This window comes from Hylobates moloch, unplaced genomic scaffold (genome assembly GCF_009828535.3).
Source record: "Hylobates moloch isolate HMO894 unplaced genomic scaffold, HMol_V3 SCAFFOLD_1, whole genome shotgun sequence".
Lineage (NCBI taxonomy): Eukaryota > Metazoa > Chordata > Mammalia > Primates > Hylobatidae > Hylobates > Hylobates moloch.
Window position 1 is genome coordinate 107,646,763 of NW_026652276.1, and position 12,135 is coordinate 107,658,897.

The 12,135-nt window shown below is 45.5% G+C and overlaps 1 protein-coding gene across 2 annotated transcripts in view; it reads right to left on the reverse strand.

Annotated features, from left to right (window-relative positions):
- Window positions 1–12,135, reverse strand: part of AUTS2 (activator of transcription and developmental regulator AUTS2) — a 1,229,496-nt gene that overhangs the window by 23,251 nt on the left and 1,194,110 nt on the right. For both annotated transcript variants that reach the window (XM_032757630.2, XM_032757612.2), the window contains exons 7-10: window positions 6,219–6,705; window positions 4,559–4,812; window positions 3,245–3,465; window positions 1,527–1,571 (exon numbers count right to left, since the gene is read on the reverse strand). In XM_032757630.2, coding sequence (XP_032613521.1) covers window positions 1,527–1,571; window positions 3,245–3,465; window positions 4,559–4,812; window positions 6,219–6,705 — 1,007 coding nt within the window. The remainder of the gene's footprint in view (window positions 1–1,526; window positions 1,572–3,244; window positions 3,466–4,558; window positions 4,813–6,218; window positions 6,706–12,135) is intronic.

Genomic DNA, 12,135 nt, shown 5'->3' on the forward strand with positions numbered 1-12,135 from the left:
CCTGCCTCAGCCTCCCGAGTAGCTGGGACTATAGGCGCCCGCCACCATGCCCGGCTAATTTTTTGTATTTTTAGTAGAGACGGGGTTTCACCATGTTAGCCAGGATGGTCTCCATCTCCTGACCTTGTGATCCACCTGCCTCGGCCTCCCAAAGTGCTGGGATTACAGGCATGAGCCACCACACCCAGCCTGAATTATTTTGTTAGCTGGTCCTTACTTTAAATCAGCAAAGTAAGGGCAGAATGGTGCCATCCATGGGCCAGACCCAAAGAAGAAACCCATAGGTCTACTGGGCTTTGGGTGTCCCTGTGAAATATGCTTTTGTATCCTGGTACTGAGCAGAACAGGGGGGACCATGTTGGGAGGGAGGGGGAGGAGGCATCACTCAAATACACTTTTCTAACTTCTTTTTGAAGAGGTCTTTCATCTTATGTTATTTCTAAATGTCCCTAGAGTACATAATTCTCAATTGATTTCTAATATTTTCTAGCCTTGACTTCTAAGCTAACCTCTTGACTAACATGGTATCTAATTATCTGGTTCAGAGTATGAATGAATTCAGTCTTTGCTGATCTATTAAAGTAGCACTTCTCAAATGATAACACTATCTACAAACCTAAGCAAGAACAGTTGAGTATGGTGAATCAACATGGCTACAAGCAATGATTAACCTTCTCTTTTTTCTGGTTTCATTAAAAAAAAAAAAAAAAAAAGAAATCACTGGCAAAGAAACTTGCAAATTTTCAGATAAAAATGATGCAGTATTCACCCCATCATCAAAATATCATGGAAATATTCAAGGTCTTTGAATAAAAATAAGCTCTTGTCTTACAAGTTAACTGAACATATAACTTAGGGTGTTATCAATTGAAGTTCCAGAACGTACTCTTAAAATTGCATAAAACAAGCTTTTTTTTTTTTTTTTTTTTTAATAAAGGAGAATGAGTTTAAAGAGAAAATATCACTCATTTCAATTTTGGGAGTTTCTTTTAATTAAGTGATATTTTTACTTTCCATTGTAACAAACTCAACAGAACAATACCAGCCATGTGGAAGAAGGTTCTACATTTAGTCTAGAGCAAATGAAAATCTACTTGTTGAAGAGTCATGAGTCAAAAAGACAAGGGACTTGCTATTTAAGAGGAAATAATTCAGGTTGCATTCCAGAACTTCTGTGTTAGTGGCATTTCAACTGACGACTGAAATGCTGTGATTTCAGACTCTCCTGGAACTCTACTGACTCCACTGCCGACACCTCACTTTGCAGGACAGATGCCTGACTGCCACTAAAGAGCAACTCTGCTTTCAAGCCTTCGGAGTGCTTATGATCTTTTGATTCAGAAGATGATACTGCATCTTTACCAAAAGCAAAACACCACAAAAGCAAGCATCCAAAGTGGCGAGGAGCAATGGGAACTCTTGCAAAGATGATTAAGGAAGGCTGCTAGTCATTGACTGATCTGTGGCAAGAGCACAAAAATGGCAAAGCAGTTACATTCAATGTGTAGCATGGTAATGAAACTCACACTGTGCCGGTAGAATGGGTCAACTTTTGTAGGGTATTTGTCAAACTGTAAAGGGATCAAAGCAAAAGCTAGTTACTTAATCTGCATTTTTGTTCACTGCTACAGTGGAGGTGGCCCTACAAAGCTTCCCTGTCATTAAGCTGTCATCGGACCCAATAACCTCATTACATATGAAACCGTTCTGAGCTCCTGAGTCTCCCTGACAAGAAGCCAACAGAAATGGAAGAACAAAGTGAAAAGCCAAGTGGTACGTTTTAGTTCTGCACATACTAGGATGCCTTTCTTCCTACTATTTTCTTTCTACAGATTGGCATGAACCAAACATCTAAACAGGAGAGAACAGCCAATTATCCAGATAAATCAGAGAGAGGTGAGCATTTGGTCTGATTTACCCAGTGAATTCCCCCTATTTTCATTTTCACTTTGGCAGAAAAACTGTCTTGCCATGCAGCTGTCTTCTGAAATGTATTATACCCAAATACAAAGTGATCTGGGGTAGGCCAGACAGCCTTTCATTTGAACAGAAAAAGACTATACTATTGTTCCCTCTAAATAATGTCATCATATTGATGCTATAACTACCCTTGGTTAAATTTATTTGTGAAACAGCTCACAGGCCAGCAGAAAACTTTCTCAAAATCTTAGTATCTTCAAAATCTAATTGTTGAGAAGTATAGTTCATCCAAAAAAGAGATACAGGATTTGCTATTAAAAATATATTTCTGGTCACAAGGCCTCATTGGTAATATTCCTTGAAATGAAATTTATAAAACAAACTTTAAAAACACATTTTTAAAAAGTAAGTTGAACAAGATGGGGGAGGGAGAGGAAGGAGAGGAAGCAAAGTTGGGTGAAGTGGACTCCTTTTAAAATCATGCAATTTATTCTCACAATGCCTATAGTAATGGCCCTAAAATCCAGTATTTCCTGAAATATTAAACATTAAATAAGTAAAAAACGACTCTAATACTCACTGTTGGACAGGACTCTGAGAATATTTAGCATTCTAATATGGCACTATTAATTAGGGTTATTAACTTTAAAAAAAAATTCCTCACTGGTTCTGGACGTGTGCTAGCCCCCAGTTAAGACCAAGACCATGTCATGGCCAGTGGTTCCTCTTGCCCCAAGGCAGAGAGTTCCATCCCTGCGGGGATCCCTGAACACTTGCTGACAGAGCACAATACCAGATTAGGGACTGTCTCATGAAACACAAGAAATATAACACCTCCAGCAAAGTGGGTTTAGGGAAGCCATCGGAATGCACAGGTGGCACCCAATGCAGTCCCAGCCTCCTGGCAGAGGTCTCTCTCCCTTCTCTTCTTCACCCCCATTATCCTGCAAGAATGTATGTGCTAGTGCTTGGTGCAAAGCACAAGCAGGTGCATTTTCTGCCCAGTGACAGTCCCCCGGGACGCTCAAGAAAACAAAACAACCCTTTAAGAAGTTAGCCATCAACACTGGACATTTGAGGGCAGATGGAATCATTTCCACCTGCAGTGCTGGATACAACTGCCTAGAAAGAAGTTCCTACTTTAGGCCCCTGAAGTCAGAGCTGCCTGAGGCAGGGCACTAGGACACACTCCCTTCTCTCCAGCCAACAGCCGTCACTCCCCATTCGATCTCTGGTGGCCCCGCTGCCCAGCCCAGCCCCACGTGCTGCATAAAGAAAAGAGTCGTGCTCTACTTATCCTCACATTTCTGCCTGGGGTACGCACCATGGGAGGTGCTGGCGTCGGCATGATGGCGGTGGGCGGGATGGCGTGGGGGAACGGCGTGAAGGTGTGCTGGTGCGTGTGCTGGTGGGTGTGCTGGTGCTGGTGCTGGTGCTGATGGAACTCGGTCCGCAGGTAGGGCGGAGGGCCCAGGGAAGCCCCGCGGTCAGCACTCTGAGAGGCCAAAAAACGAGTGTTCAGTTCCTGTCGCAAGATGTCTTGCTCTGGAAGAGAAAAAGAGGGAGATGATGACACCTTTTCCTTCAGAACAGGACATCGGAGTGCCTTCCTGTGGAGGGATACGGGGCTGATGACACAGTGGCAGGGGTGACAGGGTGTGGCTGGGCCCTGAGATAAACGGGGGCAATCAATGAAGCAGAGGAGACCAAGGCCCGGTCACACCCTGTCTCCCTGTTCTCTAGCTGGTCTCCCAGCTTTCGGGGACAGGCAGTCTATCAATTTGGGGAACAAACTCCAGGCCAAACGCCAGAGTCCGATTTCCAGCTGTCACCACTGGCCGAGTGACCCTGGGCATGGCGAATAACCCATCTTAGGGCCAGTTTTCCCATCTCCAAGAGGGGGACAATAATATTGACTAACTCATGGGTTTGATTTTTGAGGGTTAAAGCAATTTGCACATTTAAGTGCTCGGGAACGTGACAGCACACTAATAAATGTCAGCTGTTCACATGGCAGGGCTCGCATGTCCTCTTCCAGTGTCAGTTACTGCTATATGGCTCTCTGTATTAGCGGCATAACATGGCTACACTGGACCAAAACTGGGACACTTGACTTCATTAACACATGTGAGAAGACAAGGACCCTGTGTCTAACACGAGTTCTGCCCTTAAAATTCTGGGATATATTGTCACAAAGAGTGTGTCATCTCCTCCCAAGGAGACAGGAGAAGGCCCTGCCCTGCCCAGTGAAAGAAACCTCTTAAACCAGGACACAATCTAAGATCCTGGAGCGAGACAGACATGGGCTTGGGGACGCTTCCATCACCCTCAGGGGAGCCCAGACGACACGGGACATACTACCTGGGTCTGACCACTCAGTGGCTGAATTTAGCTGGAAATGCCTCCTAACTCCAAACAAACCCACTCTCTTCGGGCAGTGTCTGATTCACAGGGGTTGAGCTAGCTTAGTATGGGTGCTGACAGGTATTTTTGCTGGACCTCAGGCCAGAGAGCCTTTGAGGAAGGAAAAAATTGTAGGCAAATGCAACCTTGCTATCGGGACAACATGGGTAGGGTGAGGTCACAGTGAGGGGTGGTGGGGGTCCGGGTCACGAGCACACAGGCCTCTCCGTCCTACCTGAGTAAGTGCTCCCGGCCGGGTGTCCGGCCACCTGCAGACTTCCTGATGTCAGTGGTGGTGGAGGAGGCAGAGCAGTGGGAGGGGCAAACATATTGGGGTGATGTGAGTGTGTGGGGGGCTGGAGGGTGGGTGTGAAGCTGTGCAGGGGGCTGTGGTTGGGCAGGGAGAGGGGGAATGGGGAGGCAGAGGGGTGGTGGGAGATGTGAGGAGGGGCGGGCTGAGTCTTCGCTGGAGTGCTGCTTCTGCTGCTGCTATCGGGGCAAGAAAAAAAGAAAAGAAAAAATAAAAGAAGGTAAGCAATGTATTCTCTTTAAAAGAATCCTACCTCCTTCCCCTAAACCCTCACCACAGTCTCTCTTGCCCCTTCCTCTTTACAGATCCACCCTGTACACACACACTTTCTGAAATCACAACTCCTGCAAACTTTCCCATCGCTACTGCAGACAGAGAAAACTGAAACTGCTGCTTCAGGGCTGTGGGGCATCTTGGTGTCAAGACAGCTCATTCTGCCTAAACCTCAGGGCCTCTCTTGCTCCTGTGGCCAGATTCTCATCTCTGCCCCTAGAAAATCCCCACCTTCCATCCTCCACTAGCTACATCTCCTATAAAGCAACAGTTAACAAAAAGGAATAAAAAAAAAGTGATGATCTGAGCTCCCCGCATCTGTCTTGTTACCTCTTAAATGAAGACACACAAAGAACAGGTGAAACCCAGGTGCCTGCGTTCTCACATCACTTTATGGTCTGGAGGCCACAGAAACGGCCGAGGGGGCAGAAGCCGTGCCTGGCTCCTTGGGGAAGGAAGAAACCTGCCTCCCAAAGACTGTGCTTTCCCCTTTTAGGAAAAAGCAAGGCACAGAACCACCAAAGCCACCAGGTTTTCAAAAGGAAAACATTAACAAAGACACACAGCCTCAGGAGCTGTGCCGGGTTAGAATTATAGCCCCGGGGCACCAAGGCTTGGCTCTACTTGGTGCTGCACACTGGGTTTCTGCCTCTCTTTTCTTTGCTGTGTTCCTCTGTGCTGCTTTTTAGACGTTTCTTTGTAACTTGGCAAAAACAAGACAGAGGAGAGCCTGGATTTCCATACAGAAATTTCTCACATTCTCTAAATGCAGCTTTTGTTTCTTCCCTACTTCTCTGACCCACATAGGAGGAAGTAAATCAGAATGGAAAAAAAAAAAATCCTTAAACTGGAATACTCACTGGGTCTCAATCTTCCTGCCTTTGGGGCTGCAGGGAGACGAGTTTTCTTTAACACTTCTTCCGTCAGAGACAAAGAGCCTCCCTTGAGAGGATCTGCTCACACTGTGTGGCCTCTGACATGCCCCCAGGCTTCGATTCCCTGCCTCCCTCTGCTGCTGGGTCTCCCTGGCCCAGGGCTTTCCAAGCCTTCCTCTCCTTCCGCCTCCATTCTGAGTGCCCATAAATATTTTACTTGTTTACAATGTCCTCACCACCCACCCATCCCAACCTGTCCTTTCCCAAGAGACCCGAGTCTCACCCAACAGCCCCATTCCCTGTCTCTAGTCTCAGAGAAAAGGATGATGTTTCCAACAAGGAAACCTCAGTCTCCCTAGGGATCCCTCCCCGATTCCCACCCGCCTGATCCCCAGGGAGAGGGCAAAAGTCAGGCCAAAGAAGAGCAGGCCACTCACCTTAAACTGTTGAGGCTTAAGCTACTGCTGTTGTAGGCTGACAATGGCTGGGAGCCTACTGTTGTAGGCTGACAATGAGCAGAGGGGTGGGCCTGCACAGGTGGGAGGTTCTGATGGAGCAGCTGGGTGGGGGACTGTGGCCTGGGTAGCCTCTGCACCTGAGGCTGCGGGGCAGGCTGGAGCTGGGCCTCAGGAGGGCCCTGCGGTGGCTGTGTACTTGGAGGTGGGGGTTGAGGTGGGGCCTCTGTGCGCTGCACCAAGTCAGGGTCCGGAGAAGGAGCTCGGAGTTGGGGCTCCGTCTGGGGCTGGGGTATTGGCTGTGCGACCTGAGGGCAGGGGTCTTTAAGCACTACAGGCTCAAAGATTGGCTCTTTGCAACAGTCCTGGCTCTTCTCCTGGCTTCTCTCTAGACCCGATATCTTGGGGACAATCGGCCCTGCATCCTGGCTGTCATGTTCTGGTAGCGTGCCAACACCTAATTCCGGATCTGCATGGGAGAGAGCAAAGACAAAACCACAGGCAACGACATGTGAGTGTGGGGTAAGGAGGGAAAGCAAACTCCAAGGCTATCACACAGCTCCAGCTACAGGACCTGGCACCAACCCTCCTGGCTTGGGTCCTTGTCTCCACCTCCTGCGGGGGTATGCGCCCACAGCAAATGGGGTCAATGGTGGACAGAGAAACATGCAGGAACAGCCTTTGCCCATGGGGAGCAATGACCCTGGGGGTGTGGGAGGGGAGAGAAAGGCCAACCGGCCAGAGGAGACTGCATTCAAGAAAGCAGCCTACTGCCAGGCATAGGGGCTCACACCTGTAATCCCAACACTTTGAGAGGCCGAGTTGGAAGGATTGCTTGAGCCCAGGAGTTTGAGACCAGCCTGGGCAATATGGCAAGACCCTGACTCTAAAAAAAAAAAAAAAATTAGCCAGGTGTGGTGGCGTGTGCTACAGTCCAAGCTACTCGGGAGGCTGAGGCAGAAGGATCGCTTGAGCTCAGGAGTTCAAGAGCACCCTGGGCAACGTAGCGAAACTCCGTCTCTATATAAGAAAAAACAGCAGCCTAGACTACATTCTGAAAATGAATGTTTTCCTTAATCTCCAGAAAGTCTTTTATGGCATCACAATTAAGAAACAATAGTTGACAAGTTGATTTTTCCCTTTTAAAACAAATACATTTGTTGAACATACAAAAGAGAAGTGTTTTCAATAGCAAATGAGTCAAACATTATTTAACATCACACGGATGTTTTTTCTTGGCCTTCCCTTCCTCCCCACTTTCCATTTTGACCAAAGGGACACACTTGACATTTACAGATAATTTTTTGTTTAGCAAGTGCTCAACTTCCAAGTCAAAAGGCAGGTCTCTTAATGCCTGTCACCTGATCCCAGCAACTTCTGAGATCAAAGGTGCAAACGGGAACTGAAATAAAGTTTCCGGTCAACTACACTTGCTAGAGCTTTTAAGAAAGTCCCCTTGGACCACATGGGGGTCCCCACTCAACTAAGTTAAAGGGGTGCTGGACACTGAGACTAAGCTTGGATATTAAATTTAAGTGTAATTCTACAATCGTGAAAGAAATACAGAAAATAGCTGCTCCTGTATGGATGTAAAAGATGTACTTCCTCCAAAGGTCAAAAGATCTAAGGGCCACATTTAGTAGAATGGCTTGATTACCCCATAAGCCAAACTCCATAAAAATCTCAAACCAGAATAATGAAAGACCAATAGGGCACTCAATAGAAAAGTATGGCCCCATTTGGGAGTAAGTACTTTTGTATACAACTGGGGGAAAATTATCCTTCCCACATTTTTGTGCTGAAAAGATGCATCCTTTTATTACTACACAATTTCAAAAGAGAAAAAGAATACATGACAACATCCTTTGAAATGAAGGTGTTTTTCAGGCATTCTTAAATGAACTGCCCTGGGCGTTAACTTTCTCCTCTTACCTCATTGTATCAAACGGGAAAAGTATGTGGTATTCTTGTTGGTTCTATGTATTTCTGGGGTTTTCTGTCTGTTTTTTTATTTTAGAGGTGGGGTCTCCCCAGGTTCTTTAGGCTGGATTGTACTTGATATTCACAGGTGTAATCACAGTACACTATAGCTCCAACTCTTGGGCTCAAGTGGTCCTCCTGCCTCAGCCTCCTGGGTAGCCAGGATTAGAGGTGCCTGCCACTGTGCCCGGCTTACATATTTCTGTTTACGTACTGTTGTATATACACACTTGTTTGCCATTATTCCTTGGAATTCTCATCAAAGCAATTCATTATTTTCAATGTTCTTTTGGTAACACAGATCAAACTGATAACATGCACAAAAGCAAAAACAAAACTTGGGTTTATAAAGAAAGCACATTTTTGGCTAACAGGAACTTGGCTATCTTCAAGTCTCTCCAAACAGCCTGGAACAATAACACCAACGAGATGGGAAAAAAGCTGCCTTCTTCACATGCTTCAGAGGTATGAAAAGACCGAGCACTTGGCAAAGCGCTGATGAAAAGTAACTCTGGACTTCTGATGCACATTTCTGTCCAGTGCTGTCTTATCAACCTTTCTGGGAAGATTTTTGCTTAGGATAAAGCTGAAATTGAAAGGCTTCTCAAAACCTTCGTTTCTAACTTCAGGGCTGAAGGGGCACCCCAAGCCCTTGCTGTGGATAGGTTCCCATCCAGCTAGCAAAGCTCCTGGATCCAATGAGGAAGGAAGGCCCAGAGATGTCACAGTTAGGGATCCGGCTCTGTGTCTCTCCATGTGTCTTCATAAAATTTCCCACATTTTTCTTTCACAGGATTTTCCCACAGCAAGCTATTATCAAAGGCACTGAAAAATCACATGCTTCATAGGCACGATCCAGGCCTGTGAGTCAGGTCTGGGACAGAAAGTAAGAACAGCCCGGAAATCCTAACAGCACAAAACACAGGAGGGGTTTCACCCAACGAGAAGTTCTAGGTACATGAGCAGGACTCTTCTCACGCTGACATCTAATTTAGGATTTTTATGCTTGGTACAATGGCAGAAACACTTTTTAAAAATCTTTTTGTAGGCCGGGCGCGGTAGCTCACGCCTGTAATCCCAGCACTTTGGGAGACCGAGGTGGGTGGATCACGAGGTCAGGAGATCGAAACCATCCTGGCTAACATGGTGAAACCCCGCCTCTACTAAAAATAAAAAAAATTAGCCGGGTGTGGTGGCAGGTGCCTGTAGTCCCAGCTACTCGGGAGGCTGAGGCAGGAGAATGGTGTGAACCTGGGAGGCAGAGGTTGCAGTGAGCCGAGATCGCACCACTGTACTCCAGCCTGGGCGACAGTGCGAGACTCTGTCTCAAAAAAAAAAAAAATCTTTTTGTATTACTCTGTTTTCTCCAGACTGGGCTGGTGAAGACATCAATAAATACTTTCTATGTTGGTAAGTATACATTCGAATTCCCTCCAAAAATCGCTGTCCAAAGTTTCTCCCTCAAATGAAAGAAAGCTTCCTTTTCCAAAGGACACCACTCAAAGGATATCATTCACACTTACTTATGCCGGTAAGGAGGCACATCAGAGACACATAAGGAAGTACTACAGATATCTAGCTTGACTCTGTTTACCTCCTTGTTCTTGAATGAGCCTCAAGAATTTGGACAACACAGCCAAGCTTGCAGATGGCATCTTACAGGCGTGGGCTCGCTTCCCAAGGCCCTGGAAAGGCCACTGGAATTGACTTTCTTGTCTACTCTGTTGCCTCACTGTCTCAATGTCAACCCAACCACAGCTAGAACATGAGGAGTGCTGCCAAGGCTGTGGCCGTCAGCACCACCTCCAACAAGCTACCAGAGATGAAGGGAAGACCCAAACCTCTCCAGGGAACCCTGCAAATCTGTACGGCACTCCTTTAACTTTAATGCATGTTCAAATCACCTGAACATCTGATTAGAATTCCCATCCAGATTCCACAGCTCTGGGATGCGGCTCTAGATTCTGCCTTTCTGAGGATCTTCTAGGTAAGGCTGAGGTTGCTGATGCGAGGATCACATTTTGAGTAGCAGGAGCTAATCTAACACCCTCTGACCAGATAGGGAATATGCCCAGAGAAGTGAAGGAACTTGCTTGCTGGAAGTCACGTCCTTGTTTTGTAAACCAGAAGGGCTTGAGTTCCAGTCCCAACTCTGCCAACACCAACTGCCTTTTCTGCAATCTATACTATGCTGCCTCCTAAAAAGCAAAAGTCTCAAAGCAAAACAGGTAATGATAAATCCAGGATTCAGTTAAAATATTTAAGTACATCAGACTGAAAGTGTAGAGGGTCAGTAAAGCTACAAAGAGTTGCTGGAACACTGCACTTCAGCCAGCCCTGAAAGCAATCAGTCCATCGTTGCTCTAGTACTGCAACCTATAAACAAAGCTGTGATGAGTTCGAGCTGGTAAGAACTTTGGGGGCCGAAACAGTTTTATGACTCCCCATTTACAAGAGTCTCCTGGGGCACAGGTTAGGTGTCAGGCATTTTTGTGGCTAATTGGTAATGCATTTCCTCTTCCTTTCAATTATTCAATAAATGTGTCTTCCCAGTTAAGCTTTTCCATCTTGACAGTCAATTTGTCTTACTGTACTTCTCCAAAATTGGCAGGAACACATTTTAAGAAATCAGTTGGTATTGCACTGCATACTCTGAATTTGCCAAAGGATAAAGGAAAGAATGAAATTTGCTGAATTTGAAAGAAATAAGAATGTACAAATTGAGTAGTCTTATTTACATGTTGTATTCGTTACATTTTGGGGTTTAAAAATCTCTCTTCCTGTGATTATAAAAATAGTTCATCATGCTTATACTAAAAGACATGCAAATTCAAATTACACTGTGTACTTTACGGTAAAAAGGGTGAGTTTACTGCATATAAATTGTACCTCAATAAACAAACTTTAAGAGATTAGGAAAAATTGGTCTGATTTTGATACAGGTTTGATACAAGTTGCCTGGGGAAAATGGGCCCTTTTTTTGTACTTTACTAGTAGAATGCAAACTCTACAACCTCTGTGGAGGACAATTTGGCAACATTTAGCAAAATAACAAATGGAGTTCCCTTGGTGTGGTGTGTTAAGGATTTAGTCTACAGACACGATGAAACAGTACCATGGTTTGAATACCAAGTTTGGAAGCCACCCAAATGTAACCATTAGGAGACTGGTTACACACATTTGCAGATCCACACACTGGAACACCTTGCAGCTGTAAAAAGGAATGCCGAATGTACAACGTATAGCATTTACTATCTTTTGTGGAAAACGGAGGGAAATAATATATATATTCATTTTATTTTACGTACAAAGAAGCTGTGTGGCCGGGCGCAGCCTGTAATCCTAGCACTTTGGGAGGCTGAGGCAGGTGGATCACTTCAGGTCAGAAGTTCAATACCAGCCTGGCCAACATGGTGAAACTCCATCTCTACTAAAAATACAAAAATCAGCCAGGTGTGGTGGTGTCCGCCTGTGATCCCAGCTACTTGGGAAACTGAGGCAGGAGAATCGCTTGAACCCGGGCAGCAGAGGTTGCCGTGAGCTGAGACTGCACTACTTACACTCAAGCCTGAGTGACAGAGCAAGACCCTGTTTCCAAAAAAAAAAAAAAGAAGCCGTGGAAGAATACTCAACAAGAAACCAGTAACAGTGACTACCTGTTTGGGGGCTTGGGAGGAGTGAGAAGTGGATAGACAGGGAACTGGGGTGTGTATGTGTATGTATGCATAAAAAATAAGAAAATGTAATCTGTGAATGTGTAATAAATTCGAAAATAAAATGGATTTTATGAAAAAACATAAACTGCTAAAATTGACTTAAAAACCCAACCAGATCATCAAAATAAAAGGAAAAAGAACTCAGTAATCCAAACCTTCACCTCCCCTCCAAAAGTTATCTGTGTCACAGACAATGTTGACCA